The following is a 16,771-nucleotide window of genomic DNA, read 5'->3' as shown; positions in this document are numbered from 1 at the left end:
ATTACAAGGCATTGGAGCTGAAGCCTGTCACTGGTCTAAAGCCTTGAATACTAAGGGGAGGGATGGAGAGTGAAGTCCATACTTCAAGAGAAAAGATGAATATGTCTCTTTTTCACATAATTGTCCACATGGATCCCATTTCTGGTTTGCACATGTCCTGGATTCATGAATGAGATTGGGTTCTTCTGGCCAGCAACGTCCATTGTGGCAACACCAGCACCCTGGATGCTCTCGCTCCCCTTCCTTAACCAAGGGCATAAGAGGCAGAGCAGCTCCAACCATCCCTCTGTTCCTTCAAACAGCTCATGCTTTGTCTCCTTTTATTGTGCTCTATACAACTTAAATCTCTTTTGTATGTATCGTTAGTATATTAGTCTAGATAACATAATGGTTAGTTTTTCTGATTATTTTTATGCCTCTTGGCTTAAAAAACCCTAAATCATAACTTGTTAATATTAGGGACTTCCCCAGTACTGGATCTAGCTTCTGTGGCTGAAGCAAAGTCTGTGGGGTTCAAAACTTGCCTTTCCTTGTGATGCTCTTATTCCACTGAAGGATGGTCATATGAAATGCCTCTTTTGCCTTGAGGAAGCGTGTAGCTCAATGGATGTTGAATTTTATCATTTCCTTTTGAAAAGAATTCAGAAGGCAAAAGAGCCTTAAACTATTCCTCCTAGATCATTCAATGGGAGCTTCCTTAGAACTGGAGGAAAAAGGCTCAAATAGGTTTCATCCCTGAGTGCTCCTATTAGCCATGTTAGATTCCAAGTCATCGAAGGCTTGTCTCCTGTAAGAAAGATTGCAGACCACAGTGGACCTTGTCAACCACCTGCAGGCTTATTCAAAGACATTAGTAAGAGTATGGCTCATGCTTCTGAGTCATATGACTTTCTGTGTCTACATGATGTAGTTTGCTAGACTTCAACTATGCTCCATGCAAGGATGGTTGAAATCATTGTATTTGCCAAGCAAACATCACATGGGCATGCAGGAGACAATCCTACAAGAAGTTGTGTCCTCATTAAACTGGAGGAAAGACGCATTACGGGTGTTTAAGGGAGTACCCTTCTCCTCCGTTCTGCCAACCAAGACTCCGCTCAGGCATGAGCAGCTCATTTAGAGCACTTGCAGACTCTGGGCATGTGGTCTCAGCAAGAAGCTTGTCTGTGCGTAACTGTTCTGGAACTCGGAGCCATCTGCCTGGCGTGCCGAGCGTTCCTTTCCTCTCTTCAGGGATCTGCAGTCCAAGTGCTGACAGACAACATCACAGAGGGTGGAGCAAGTCATCTCCACTCTGTCAGGAAACTGATCGGCTTTGGACTTGGTGTATTTACTGTAAAGAAAGTAACTGTTCTTTTAGGTTTATTTAAAAATATGGAGCTGCTCAGCGACTTGGAGTGCTAGAACTAATCCGTGGGGGTAGGGAAGGTTGAGCTGGATTAGACTGCCCTGTATAGGTGAAGCATAAATAGAGTGTATCCCCTGGATACTGTACATTTGTGGTGCACATCTGTATGCATATAATGTGCTTTGTTTGGATTGTTTAATGTAGGCTGAAATGTGTATTGTGTAGTTATTTAAGATTGAATTAGAGTGAGGGTGATGAAGAGACCAGTAAAACCCATCATGTGTATTATTTGTCATCTTTTCGTCGATGGCCTGAAATTTGAATGAGCCATTTTTTGCATGGTCAGTGTTTACTCTTCCTAGTAAAGATTCTTCTACAGAAACTAACGTCAAAAAGAAAACTTAATTTTGGTTTGAACATGTGAGAAATCAGTAGCTGAATTCTCTAAAAGCTGAATAAGAAGGTTTAGTTGAAGAATAGGAATCATTTGACTTCAAAAGAGCCAGGATTTCACTCATAATTTTTTAAAAACTGATGATTTGTATTTATTTAAGCACAAGATCTGATATAGGAAATTAAGGCTGGTCCAAACTCTGTAACCTAAAGGAAATGGCTAATTATCTGCAACTCAGAAAGGAAATGCATTGATGTGGCTGAAAGAAAATTGATTCTTGACACAAAAGGGGCAGCTAATTAGTATAAGAAAATCTTGCTGGTTTCCCTTTGAATTTCCTAAGATTCAATTTAAAGTAGAAAAGATCCTTTAGCTCCTTCTGTCAATTACTGAAACAAGCATTTGTGGGCTACAGAAGGGCTTGCAGATTATGAAGACTGCACACAACATGTTAAAAATAGACTTGCCTTATGGTAGTATGCTGCGCTTCCATTTGGGGAACAATCTGGATCCTTAGCACTCCAGGCTGACAGTGCTGTTGAGGTAGCAAGGAAAGTGCATGTGTAGTGGAAGAGTGTTTTACATTGCTGACCAACTGACTCAGGATCAACACTAGCGAACACCCCAGGGTGTCCAGGCCACCTCATGCAGGTGGAAGGGTTGCTTCAGTCTGGGCCTATGGTGGGGAGAGAATAGATGGATGCTAGAGCATCCGTCCCCACTACAAAAATATCCTATTTGATTTGTTAAATCTTCTTGGTACTTGATACAGTTCAGGAGTGTGTTATGCTGAGTCTTTGAGTAAGATGATTCCTAGGTCTGCTATTCATCTGTGGTTGACAGGCAGAAGAAGCCGTTCTTCCTTTGTCTCAAGTTCTTTAAAATTGGCCTGGTGCCTGAGTTTCACCTATCCTTCTGGGAACCTCTAACACCACACTATATTTCAAGAGCACACATTCATTCTTGCAACTGCTCATTTAGATGCTTGACAACATAGGGAGAGAAATATTCTATATTTGTGAAACTATTTGGGTTAGCTCCTAAGAATAAATCCATTTTAAATGGTAATACTTGAGTCCTCTAGTCTCCTTTATTGTCCAAGAAGGGGAATTTACTAGGAAGCGGAGGCACTTATTACTGTGTCTTCTTGACTTTTTGCTGTGTTCCATTTTGGAGTTGTCATTACGTGCCTGTGAAGCATTGAAGCATATTATAAGATGTAGTGATCACGAGACATTCACTGCTGTGGTGCACGTATAGTAAAATTAGTTCATTGCACTGTAGGGACTTGAAGAAATTTCAAGGCTTCCAGTGTCAGGCTACAGAATGTGTGTGGATTTTGGGACTATAAGGGGCTGCTATCATAGAAAGGAGCTGCAGGAGATGGGTGTGCAAGGATCAAAATTCAGGTTTTTTTCTCTCTGGTCTTACAAAATTCATCTTGGTGATCTTGTACAGTTGTGCTTTGCACATATACAGCACCTTTAATCTAATAATATCAAGGGACTTTACAAATATCAAGTGTTACAGCACCATGGTGTGCGTAACTGGTGGTTGTAAGCCCATATTATTGATGGGTAAACTGAGGCACTGAGCAATTACATTTTTTCCCCCTGATTGCAAAATTGAAAATAGAATTCAGGAATCCTATCACCCTCCTGATTTCAGCTCCTAGCCTGCCTTCCCTTTTGTGTGTGTGTGTGAGTGAGAGAGAGAGAGAGAGAGAGAGAGAGAGAGGATATCGTTCATGCTCAGTTACAGTTGATAAATTTCTCAAGGCAATTAATGAGGGAGATGGCAAACAAAACACGCAGGCAAAACACACAGCTTGATATGCTGGTTGACTTTGGTTTCCCTTGGATGGACTATTGTAGCCAGAAAGCTGTGCTTGCTCTTTTTAAGTAGCTTATTGCTACTGTGCATCACTCAGAAAACAGAACTGCTTTGCTAAGCCCAAATGGGACTAACATACTAAGAGGCCTAATGAAATCCCGAAAAATCCCCATTCCTATGTAAGCCCTTATTTATTACATCTTTGTAACCATTTGTTTTGCTTGATGCCTGTCTCAGATCTGGTTGGGCACTCCTGTCTGCCACTAGCCAGACTGCTGTAAAGGGAGCCTCTGGATCTCTGGGTGTTTTAAGCCTCTGGTGTCTGAACAGAGGAGCTCAGTCACTGCCCCAGTCTTGGGGCCTAGATCCTTTGTCTAGTGCCCATTCCTGAGATCTGGAATCCACAGTCCAGCTGCCTAGTCCCTGGGCTCAGTGCTGACTGCTCAAATTCCTCTGGAAGCTTAGATGCACTGTTACTTAAAGATTTGGGGTTTTTTTAATTAATAAGATGTCCAGTAATCACAGTTAACCAAATTTATTATGAGCGTTAGGGATCAGTCAGCACAAATACAGAAAGATACGGGTTAAATATTTACCCTTCCATTGATCTAGGGATACAACCAACAGCATGGACTGGCACAGAAATATAACTTGCTGCTGAGTAGTATATATACGTTAGGTTGTTACCATCAATGCAAACTCCCAGTTTCAGTAGTTTGTGTCATTCTTACCCTCATATTTCCATTGCCGTGCATTTGCTATCCAAGGTTGTTGGAAATTTGTGCCTAGTTTCTAGCAACAATTATATCAGTTGCTTATTATTGTCAGAAACTTCGGCAAAATACTGCTTTCACTGTGCACTCCAAAACCAAAAGCTTACACACACTTTTTACTGTATTTCAGGATAGAGGGTGCTGTGAAAAGTGGTTCGCTTTAGCATAAGTATGGAGTCTATTAAAGATTTATAATATTAGCTAAATAATTTTGGTAACACCCTTATCCAGAACTCCACCCAAAAGTGTAAATCTTCTGGTAGCTCTCCAAAGGACAACGTGGAAGGCGTACACATAACACGTGCAGACTTTGCACACAGCATTGTTCTTTAATAGAAGTAGAATTACACAGATCTACACAAAAGTAATAAACCCTATAATAATTTCCCCTCCCTCTGGCTCACCCTTTCTTTGCGGGACCATCTGTATTCAGGTAGGCAGGGTTCTTCTCCCTTGGCTCATCCAGCTCCTGCAGCAGTTTCCCTCGTCTTAAGCTGGTGAAAATTGCCAAAAAGAGCCAAAAGATCAGCTTCTGTCTTTCAAAACCTTCTAGTCCCTCTGTCAGATGACACCTGCATCAGGAGGATGATCATGGACACTTACAGGTGACTTCGTTGTTGGATGTCCTGTCCTGTGATAAACTGTTCTTCCGGCTGGTAGCCAGTCTGTTGTTGAGAACTGTTTAACTTCAACGGGAGAGCACTTTAAGTCAAGTCTTATTAGACTTATTTAGTCAAGTCTTATTGACTTATTGACTTATTTAGTCAAGTCTTATTAAGCTTTTGCCACTACTCCTGTTGGAATTTAGGTCCAAAATGGAGGTAATGGACAATAGAGAGAGCAAAGTACTGCATATTCAGAATGGAGTTTGCAGCTTGGTAAAGATACATACAGAGAATGTATAAATTGTGCAGATTTCTTATGACTTATGAAATCTTGTGACTAAACTGGGAGGAGAGATAGATACGCTGGAGGGTAGGGATAGGATACAGAAGGCCCTAGACAAATTAGAGGATTCGGCCAAAAGAAATCTGATGAGGTTCAACAAGGATAAGTGCAGAGTCCTGCACTTAGGACGGAAGAATCCCATGCACCGCTACATACTAGGGACCGAATGGCTTGGCAGCAGTTCTGCAGAAAAGGACCTATGGGTTACAGTGGACAAGAAGCTGGATATGAGTCAACAGTGTGCCCTTGTTGCCAAGAAGGCCAGTGGCATCTTGGGCTGTATACGTAGGGGCATTGCCAGCAGATTGAGGGATGTGATCGTTCCCCTCTATTCGACACTGGTGAGGCTTCATCTGGAGTACTGCGTCCAGTTTTGGGCCCCACACTACAAGAAGGATGTGGAAAAATTGGAAAGAGTCCAGCGGAGGGCAACAAAAATGATTAGGGGACTGGAACACATGACTTATGAGGAGAGGCTGAGGGAACTGGGATTGTTTAGTCTGCGGAAGAGAAGAATGAGGGGGGATTTGATAGCTGCTTTCAACTACCTGAAAGGGGGTTCCAAAGAGGATGGCTCTAGACTGTTCTCAGGGGTAGCAGATGACAGAACAAGGAGTAATGGTCTCAAGTTGCAGTGGGGGAGGTTTAGGTTGGATATTAGGAAAAGCTTTTTCACTAGGAGTGTGGTGAAACACTGGAATGCGTTACCTAGGGAGGTGGTGGAATCTCCTTCCTTAGAAGTTTTTAAGGTCAGGTTTGACAAAGCCCTGGCTGGGATGATATAGTTGGGGATTGGTCCTGCTTTGAGCAGGGGGTTGGACTAGATGACCTCCTGAGGTCCCTTCCAACCCTGATATTCTATGATTCTATGACTTAATACCATGGTATGTGTGGCCTTTGACTAGGAATGGAATTGTAGGAGCTTTTTTAAAATGGGTAAAATGGCTGGCTCCCTGTAAGTTTTATTGCAGACCTTGCTATTACAATATTGTTTTAAATATGCATCCTGTTAGTTTCCCCAGTCTCTACATGCATTGACCCATCCTTCTAGTTCTAAGAAATACTAACTCTGCAACAAAAGTGTCTCCCAAGAGCCTTTGTTTTGTTAGATGTCATAACTTGCATGGCCACACCATATGAGAAATGTAATCATGTTGAGACTATGGAAAATGGCCAGTTTGTTACCAGCTGAAAACATCTTACGATCAGACAACTAAAAAGGGATTTCTACCCCTTTTATCCTTTCCTCTTTCCCATCCCGTTACAGTTTTGTTAGCAGTAACATTCTGGAGTGGATCCAGGAAACTGGACAGGACTGCTGTGTTGCATGGAGGAGCAAGGGAATGAGAACCTGCCAGCCAGGTTGGCAGAACATCTCTTAAGGTAGCTCAGGGAAAATTATCTTTCCTGTAGGATATTTCTTGTCCTATCTGGAGTTCTGCACGAAGCTGTCAGTCACTGAGAATTTTTAAAAACAGAGTTCCTTTAATAGTGAAATGCCTGATAGTCAGAAACACAGTTGAACAGTGTTTCTAGTACTACCCAGTATTCTAAGTGCAGACTAAAGAGTGTCAGACAGTAGATAAGGATTTACCCCTGTTCTGATGGCAGTTGTGATGCTTTTGCTTATGCAGCCCAAAAGCACTTAAAAAAAAAAGTGATTGTGTTATAAGCTCTTACCTAATTTCCTGCATACGGTCAATATTAGGGATCTTTCAGCTGCCACTTTCCAACCAACTACCTCCCATAGAATATCTTTGGATTACTTTTCCCCAGGTGTGTTAGTTTGCATTTTTCCTGATTGAGTCTCCTGGTCCATTATTCTGGATGCCTTTGAATTATTTCTTTCATCTCATTGATATTTGCAACGTCTCTCAATTAAATGTAATCTCCAAATTTAATGTACAATTTGGACTGTTTAAATCAGGGGTTCTCAAACTTCATTGCACTGCGACCCCCTTCTGACAACAAAAATTACTTCGCGACCCCCGGAGGGGGGACCAAAGCTTGAGCCTGCCCAAGCCCCACTGCCCCAGGTGGGGGGGCTAAAGCCTGAGCCCCAGACAGGGGACCTGCAACCTGAGTCCTGCTGAAGCCCTCGGGCTTTGGCTTTCGCCCTGGGCAGTGTGGCTCAGGCTTCAGCCCCAAGCCCCAGCAAGTCTAAGCCAGTCCTGGCGACCGCATTTAAAGGGGGTCGTGACCCACTTTGGGGTCCTGACCCACAGTTTGAGAACCTCTGGTTTAAATAAAACCAGCCCCTGTGGCACTCCATCAGCTCACCCGCCCCCCCCCAATTCAGTATATTACTCTAGGTCATTGCTCTTTGCTTATGGTCCTTTTTTTTTTTTTTTTTTTACCAGTTTTCAATCCATATGACAGTACTCCTATTTAAACCAATTCAGATAGATTTTCCAGTCCAGTTTAGTGATGTACTGCATCCAACGCTTTGCTGAAAATCAGATCAATTACATCATTAACCATGTTTATTTAGCATTACATTTTTTTGTATTTGAGAATCCCAATCAACAGCTCTAGAAGTTAGCCAGTACATGATAGGTGAGCAATCAGTTATTACATGCCATACTTGCTACTGGGAATTTTGCATTTAAAAGCCTAGCGGAATAATATATTTAGAGCTGTTGTTTAGTACTGTAACTCTGCTCCTGAGTCCTCTGTAGTCTATACAAAGGGACCCGTTCCTCATGTAATATATTTGCATTGTTTTAGACTTCATGACAGAAAGATGTGTATAATAGGACTGAGCATCCTAATGGAATTGCAAAACCGACCTCCTGCGGTAGATGCTGTGGCTGCCCAGATTGTTCCTTCAATCCTGCTCCTGTTTCTGGGATTAAAACAAGTGTGTGCTACTCGAGAATTTACAGAACATGAAGACCAGGCTAAAGACGAAAAACACGATGCAGAAGATAATGGTAAAATCTCCCATTTCCACATTGTGGATTTTGTCTGGATTTAATTTTAAATGTGTATGAAATGACTGTTCATTTTAAGACTCTTCAGCCAGTCTGCTGAATTGGTCTGGTTTATTGGATGCTTGGAAAGATGCTTTTGTGAACTGGTCATTCCTCTTAAAATTAATGCTAAAGCCCTTTTGGGTATATCTATGTCACTCTTCCTGCAAGGGCAGTTTTGTTTGAAAATAATAAAAGCTGCAAATCTAGGTGCCTGATCACAAATGTGCTCTGTAAACCAGCATGCAGGAGACTCCTGACTAATAGGCCAACAGAAATTTGGCAGCGCTGTGGAGGCAGCATTCTTGGTCCCTGGGAAAAAAAATGTCCCCAGTAGCTACCTCTTCCACTAATTTAAAAAGCAATGATAATGGGCTTGGAAGAGATCCCTGGCAAGTCATCTTTTCCCAGATGAAGGGTGGCAAAAGGAAAGGTGGATTAAAAAATGACTTTTTGAAAAAACCTGATATTTTAATTTAAATGGGAGTTTTTGATTTAAATAATATAGGTTTATTTTTAAATGAAAATTTATTTACAATTAATTTTAAGTTGTAAGGAAAGTCAAACCACTGAACTAGTGAAGTCATTGGCTCGGCATCTGGAACCAGAGTTGGTTGACGTGCTAAACCAGCTTTTGATAGCAGTAGCTTCTTCTGCAGGAGCAGAAAATATGTTCTTCATTTTAGTTTAATCAACTAGTTCAGTTCAATGATTAGTTCATTCAAAGTTAAGAAACCAATTGTGAGCTGAAAAAAGCATAAAAGCTTGTTTTCCTCTGATAATCTATGAATAAAAACTAGGTGTGAGAAGATGAGATCTACTAGTTCTAAAAACTTGAAGGGCGGAAACAATCAATTTAATTAACTAGCTACAGATAATGCTTCCTTTGTTTGATAAATCCATTTTAAATGGAAAACCGTGTTTTGATGAACTTCATTCTATTGTACCCAACATATTTGAGGTAGTTTTGTTTAATAAAACAACTTTAAAGTGCTATTTTTGTGCACTTTTAATTGAATTCCAAGTTTCAATCTTAATAGAGATTGACACAAATCTTGAGTAAAAAAGAAAATCCTCTAGTAAGTGCATCATTTACCATTTTCTAACATCATAAAATATAAAAATTAAGAATGTGAATGAATGTAAATTAATCTATATAATTTGTGGCAAGGCACCTTCTCGGTCTCACCAAACTCAGCTGTTTTTAGCCCTGGTGAGATGGGCTTGGGGTAAAACAGTCCGTCTTGGCTGCACAGGGGCAGTCCACTCCTTCTCTCAGCTAGTCTTTTAGGTTGTTTTTTCTCCCTTATGGGAGAGAATGCAGCCTTCCCTCCTGGTGAGGCTTGCTGTCTTACTACTCCTAGCCTACTGGCCACTTGACTCCCTCGCCTTTCTCCCAACAAGGGAGGGTTTAAAAAAGGTCTCAGGCAGCCCTTAGTTTGAATTACCTGATCCTAATTGATCTCAGGTAACTCCCTTCTCAGCTGAACCTGATTGACCTGTGGTTACCCCTCCTCAGTTGATAGGGAGAAGGGCCTTTTAACCTTATGGGACTGTTTTCTACACCTCCCCTCCCCCTGCCCCTTGCAGCTGTCTGTCCTGAGTTTATCACAAATTGCTTAAATAACTGTGTATAGATAGTATATGCTCCTGGTTAGCAAAATGTACCAAATTTAATGGAAAGGCTATATTTTGTTGCAAATCAACATGCTACCAACCAATGAGAATCAGTCTTTCTTTAGGAAAATAAATAAATGCAAAACGAGATTAAAATCAATTATTTATATCCAAGTTTCCTGCTTACTGTTTAAATCGTGATCAGACTCAGTGATGTAAATTGCTTGGTTTAAATCAATCCACCCTGGCACAAAGAGCCTTCAGGACAGGTTTACAAAGCAGGAATTGCGATGATCAAGATTCCTGTGGCAGAGAGGCCTCCTCCTAATCTATCAGGCAAAAAGGAAAAAAAAATCCAGAGAATTTGCCGAACGGGAGAGTGTATATTACACAGTATTAATGACAGATTATTTTATTGTCTGAATATATCTAATTTGCAGTATGAGATAAAACCATTGTAGGCTCTAATGCTTAAGATGGGTACAAATGAAATGCTTTTAAGAGGTGCAAGTTTCAGACATAACTGTAATTAAATTGAGTTGCCTCTGCTTATTGAGAATAAGAATGTGGTACAGTAGCTGCACAATCAGTCCAGTAGCCATGTGCTACTCAGATCTCTGGACTGTGATTTGCCTAAAACCCCCAGTCCCACCCATTCCAGATTGCTCTCCATAAGCCCGTAGCAGATATGACCAATTCCACTTACTTCCTCCAGCTGACAAAAGAAAAACTTGAAACGCTGTTTTTAGCCCCCCGTTCTGTTCTTGAAAATATTTCTTAGATATTTTGGCATAGTAACTCGAGACCTTGCTTAAGTCAGAAATAGCGATGTTTGGAACTTCGATTTCAGGTTTTTGGTTCAGGGTATGATTGCTGTTTCGTAAATACGAAGCTGGGTAAAACAGCCAAGGGAAGTTGTTTTAAGTGTGTGCAGTTAAGAGAGCTCTCTAAAGGTTGGTATGCAATACATTTGACAAAATTAAGTGTATATGTTTGTAAAGTCCAAGTAAGTCTTTATTTGCTGTATTTTATTAAAAAGCAAAATGACAGGCCATTTATATTAATTTAAAAGAGAAACGTTGCTGTTTTGCTCAGCCTTTTACTCACAAACTAATTGGGTACATGTGAGAACAAATTTCAGTTTCACACTTCCAAGGTGTTATTAGAAACAAAGCATAACTGTGCTCTGAAATGTATGAAATATTTTGGTGGCTTCCTTTTTCACATCTTCTAGGTTTTGTTTTTTTTTAAAATTGTCCCTTTTCTGGCCAAAAATGTACATATACATGTGTTGTCCCTTAATATTTATAATTACTGAAAGCATATGATGACTTTAAAAAGAAAAATGTTGATACATTTGCAGAAGAGATCCCAAGTGACGAAGAGGAGACAAACGAAGTGGGTCAGGCAATGCAAGAGAATCATGGAGGAGGTGGTGGTGGAGAAGATGAAGATGAGGATGACGACGACGATGATGACTGGGATGAAGATGCATTGGAAGAAACTGCTCTAGAAGGATTTAGCACTCCTCTTGACCTTGAAGATGGTGTAGATGAATATCAGTTTTTTACACAAGCACTGTTAAGTACGTACATGCCTGTATGCATAATTCTGTAATATGATCACTCAGAGACACTTATGTTAATAATTGTTTAAAATCCTTATCTGCGGTGTTAGTAACCTCTTGCACTATTGAAACTGAAAAAATAACCTAAGATCTTTTTTGTATGTTTGCTTCACCATTTATGCTGATTTACCTGAACTTGAATTTTTGAAAATTTCCCCCCTTTCTTCTAATGAGTTTCACTTTCTGATTCTCCTGTTCTAACATAACCATGAAATCTTTGGCTAGCACACACTCGCGGATACATCTAAAGCTGAACAGGTGTTCTAACTGAAAAGGTCCTGAAATAATTTCTGTTCATACTATCTCTATTGCAATTTTTCAGACAAAACCTAAATTATAGGGCCTAAACTACTTCAGCGTCTTTTGAGTGCTCAGATAGAAGGATTTGTCATTTTCTAAACTGTCAAAACCCTAAAGGAAAAAGCATTTTTCTCCTGTCCAGAAGTTTTAACAACTATAGTTTTATTTTTTACTTTGAAATGAGTCTAATTTTCAGCATAACAGATGCATTTTGACCGTGAAATTGAACATGGCTGTGAATATTGGGCATGCTTTGAAACATCATTAAGTCCCTGTTTCCAGAAAGCTCTTAAGCACATGTTTAATTTTAAGCTCCTCAAACCCCAGACCTTTTGGAAATAGGCCAACTTCATCTGTGGTCTGAGAAGCTGACAGAGGTGCCAAGCCAGTGTTGAGGTGTGAGATCTGTGTTTTTAACCACACTCACAGATCTCTTTTTATCTCTATATCTTTTTCATCTTGTCCTTCTGAAATAGTCTTAAAACACAGGTTGATAATCACTTTGCATCCACTCCTTGTTTTGACAGCGGTTCAGATCCGGGATGCAGTCTGGTACCACTCACTGACAGCACCACTGAGCGATGATCAGAAGAAACAATTACAGGAAATTTACACATTAGCAGAACACCGGCGAAGTGCTGCAGGTCAGTCATTTCTCTTGGGCTGTTATGTGTTGTAGGGACTCTGGAACAGAATATGCCTCTGTAACAATTATATAGGGTGCAGTAGGCCAACGTGAATCCCTGTGCACTACTTGTCTTAGAGGAGGTTTGAGGAGGCTTATGCTGTCTCTGCACTGAGATGAATCTCACGTAGAGATTAACATTGCCTCTAATTTGTAGACTCCTATCTGGCAGATATAGTTGTTTAAATAGGGACTGAGCTAGATTTTCGGATGGATTTTTCACATAAAAAGTAGATTAAGGGTGTCTGTTACCCACCGGATCGGCGGGTAGCGATCGATCCAGCGGGGGTTGATTTATTGCATCTAGTCTAGACATGATAAATTGACCCCCGAGTGCTCTCCTGTCGACTCCTGTACTCCACCACCGTGAGAGATGCAGGCGGAGTCGACGGGGGAGCGGCAGCAATCGACTCACTGCAGTGAAGACACCGTGGTGAGTAGATCGATTACTGCATTGATGGAAATAAGGTCATTAAACCGAGGAGCATGCAGAGCAATGTCATGTATAATTATTTCATAATAAATTAATCTTTCAACTTCTGTCCTAGAGAGGGGTGTGAAATGTTACTTTAAAAAAAAAATCTAATCTGCAATTTATCCCTGCCGTGGCAGATCTGAGAATGAAGTCTTGGTCAATAGAGTTTGTTCCACAAGCTTCCTATTCCGCACAGGACTATGTAGGTCAGACGCAATTGCTCTCTACTTTTTTATACCCCTTTTCTTTCTCTTCTGTGAATTCTAGAGACTAAAACGATAGAACAACAAAGTGGCTACACGTTTGACAACAAAGGACTGATCACAGCATTTAACTTTGGTGGAAATGCTCCTGGAGGCAACTGAAGGAGAAACTGCAAAGGACTCTGGGAATGGTTTCATCATTACATTTTATTATAAAACAGTCATGACTTTTGAGTGTGAGGGGGAGGGTAATCTGATGCTCCAGATGGTTTCCCTTGGAGACAGCAGTGTGTTTTCTCCCCCCAGACTGCTCTTTCTAGCCAGCTACTGTAATGTTCAAATTCTTGTGGTGTTTTTATAATTTGATGGACTGAAAAGAAAACATCTGCCCTCAAGGAAACTGAATGACTGGGAGGGGCTAGGTTGAATCTAGTTGAGTTGCACTTCTCAGGTTTTTGCTGTGCAGAACTGATGGATTCATATGGATAACAGTGCCTTCTGTTGTATATGGATTATCTGAACAAATGAATTTGAGTGTATCGTAATTTTTTTAAGTGTAAGGATTCTTCTAGATGCACTGTAAGCCTTGGTTCCATGTTTTCCTACTATCTGTCTTGTACTACATGACTTAGTTGTTTGTTAATTGCATATACATTGCTGGTTTCAGAAACATCATCTCAACTTCCCTCCTTGGTGTAGACCTTTGTATGTTGGGCATTCTTTTGGAATTGTAAAGCATACTCTGGGGCTTTCAAGGGTTCTTACCAAAAAAGCAGGTTTTTCCCTTGGTGCAACAGTCACCTCAGCCCACGTCCTTGAGATCTCTCCATTAAGACCGCCCACTTGAGTTGTAATGGCACTCATGCCCTGGCAGGTTCAGATCAAAACAGACGCTGGTACCAAATAGTTTCCATCTCCATAAGTGTGTGAGTGATCAATCTCTGGCCCTTGCGAGTAGATGAGCTACATGACAACTTGTCTCCTTTATTGCTGAATATTGGGTTTTATTTTGGGACCCTGTAAATTCTTTTCCTTTAGTGATTCATTATCATTCCAGCTATCGTACTGAACAACTGGGATCCATACCATTTTAGAGCAATAATTTATCTTAGTGGAGGGGAAAGCAGATCCAAATCTTGCTTTTTTTTATGTCTGAATTTCTACTCTGCATCCCATCTGGCTCCTCTCCCAGTGCTGTAATTTAGCCATGTTTAATTTTTCCCACGTTTAAAACATCAGTCTCTTATACTCAAATATACACAAATACCTAATTGTATGTGTGTTCGTACAGTGAAACTTGTCTTAAGCAGACACCCAGCTAAATACTGATGTGCACGGAAACCCTCTTCTATAACTAAGAGGTTAAAGTTATAGTGGAAATGATGGGGATACATTAAAATGGTTACATATTTTAAAATGAAGATTGAAGGTAGAATCTTTAATCCATGTTTCATGTCTTTTTTGTGTCTGATCACTTGTTCAGGGCTTGAAAGTGTTTACTAGGCAATTGTTACCCCAAGACTGACATGAAAGGTGAAAAGCTCTTTGCCTGGGGTGGTACCCAATTGGAAAAGCTCAACTCTTCCTTCCCTCCCCATCACTTCTTCAGCTACGGGGAAGGGTGCTGTCCTTGGACCCTGCTCAGAGCTCTCATCTTTTATACTAACCTGTCTCTCCTACTGCCCAGCTGTGAAAATACACCTCTCCTGTTTTTCCCTCCTCCTGCCCCAGAATCTTCTGTCTGCTAGAACTGCTGGGTGGAGAGAGGTCCTCTGCTGCTTTAGCCCTCTTCAGCCTTCCTGCCTACTGCTGTGGGGGTCATGTGTCTGCTTCTTTACCCCTTCCTCAGCCTCAGTGTTAGGTCCTCTCCAGTGGCCTTCTCTGCCACTGCTTACAGTTTTTTTCAAAGTAGCCCCAGAATGAAATTGACTTGGTTCTTGATAAAAAGAAAAGGACTACTTGTGGCACCTTCGAGACTAACAAATTTATTTGAGCATAAGCTTTCGTGAGCTACAGCTAGCTTCATCGATGAAGTGAGCTGTAGCTCACGAAAGCTTATGCTCAAATAAATTTGTTAGTCTCAAAGGTGCCACAAGTAGTCCTTTTCTTTTTGCAAATACAAACTAACACGGCTGCTACTCTGAAACTTGGTTCTTGATAGTTTTCACTGCTGCTATTCAAAACCCTGGGTGCAGCAGTGAAAAACTATCATGTCTCTTAGATCTGCTTTCATTCCACTAAAGCCTGAGAACGCTTTGAACACTTGAAAATTCAGGCCCCAGTGCCTTTGCTAATAAAGTGAGTGGTGATTTTGGATGTCCAATATCAGACCCTTCAAAGAGGGCAGAGGCTTGGTACTTTTTCAAAAAGTCATTGGTCACTTTCCAAGATTTAGGTCTGGAGATATCCAACTAGCATGTGAGGGAGACAACACTACATACTACATCACTTTACATTCAGTTCACAGTTGGGGGTTTCTTTACAACCATAAAAAGCTAGAAACTTGTTCTCAATTCTAAACAAAAATTATTCAGAAGTCGGTGGCATTGATTTCTCCACACATACTTGGCAGTGGAAGCTTCCTTTTCGCCATTGGGCATCTGGCAAATGGAATTTTTAAGCCCTGTGTTCATTTATGTATAAAATGTTGATGGTCAGTCAGTGGGATTTCCTTCAAAGCCTCTCCTCCCTCCAGAACTAAGAACAAAAGGGATTTTTTTTTCTTCCACTAATAAAGGGCATTGCGTAATTAAAAGGTAGTTTTCAGAAGTTAACATGTTCAAGCAGAAATCTACCACTGTATAGCGCTGTCCTTGTGTCCACCCCTCTGAGTCACGGTTGTTCCCTTAACGCTGCTGCTTGTATACTTTTCAAATGAACTGCCAAGAAGATTTCATCCAGATGTTTTTTTACAATGGACTTGAATTGCTATTTGGAATCTCACAGTTGTGGTCAGAGGGGAGATTTTAGGATATGGTGCACAAAAGGGTAACTAGCTTTCTCCTTCCCAGGAGATTGAGTAAATGTTTCTACTGGCAAAAAACAAACATAAATTTATACCCTTTTTGCAAGGTATCAATTAAAGAAATAGTCCAAGATTTATTGGGCTCCAGACTCCCCTTTTACATGTGGTTCTCTTTTAATGTGATAAATGTGCATTCATACACAATCATAATAGGTAAGGGATTGTAGGGATTTCTTCTTGAGATGTGTCCAGCATGTACTACATTTAGTACAAATGTGCATTGCTGTCTCATGTTGAAGCCAGGGTAATCATGGGACGTCAGATACCAGCAGCATTGAACTGAGCAAGATGTAGTTGCCCTTAGAAATGCAGAGACTTATGAATGTATTGTCAAATAAAACAAAGGTTGATAAAAGTAACCTTTGCTGCCCTGTGCCAGCATTCACGCCGTGTGAAGGTGACTGTATGGATGCTATGGGTGCTTAAGTATGACATTAGATTTGTGTAGGTTATAATTATAGCAAGTGTTAACTGATGTGGTAAAAGATTTTTTTCAGATAAATTAACCGGTCCTGGGTGTGAAATTTCAAATGCTGTTTTGTCATTCTTAAACTTCTGGTGACTCTTATTA

The 16,771-nt window shown here is 40.7% G+C and overlaps 1 protein-coding gene across 4 annotated transcripts in view; it reads left to right on the top strand.

The window, feature by feature from the left end:
* The window catches only part of IPO8 (importin 8), a 68,697-nt gene extending 51,926 nt beyond the window's left edge, over window positions 1-16,771 (top strand). For all 4 annotated transcript variants that reach the window (XM_037878327.2, XM_037878347.2, XM_037878332.2 and 1 more), the window contains 4 exons: window positions 8,024-8,229; window positions 11,249-11,470; window positions 12,340-12,456; window positions 13,240-16,771. In XM_037878327.2, the coding sequence (XP_037734255.1) occupies window positions 8,024-8,229; window positions 11,249-11,470; window positions 12,340-12,456; window positions 13,240-13,337 (643 nt within the window). In that variant the 3' untranslated portion in view covers window positions 13,338-16,771. The remainder of the gene's footprint in view (window positions 1-8,023; window positions 8,230-11,248; window positions 11,471-12,339; window positions 12,457-13,239) is intronic.

This window comes from Chelonia mydas, chromosome 1 (genome assembly GCF_015237465.2).
Source record: "Chelonia mydas isolate rCheMyd1 chromosome 1, rCheMyd1.pri.v2, whole genome shotgun sequence".
In the NCBI taxonomy this organism is placed as follows: Eukaryota; Metazoa; Chordata; order Testudines; family Cheloniidae; genus Chelonia; species Chelonia mydas.
The sequence above is the reverse complement of the archived record's forward strand: the minus strand, read 5'-3'. Positions and strand labels throughout refer to the sequence as shown.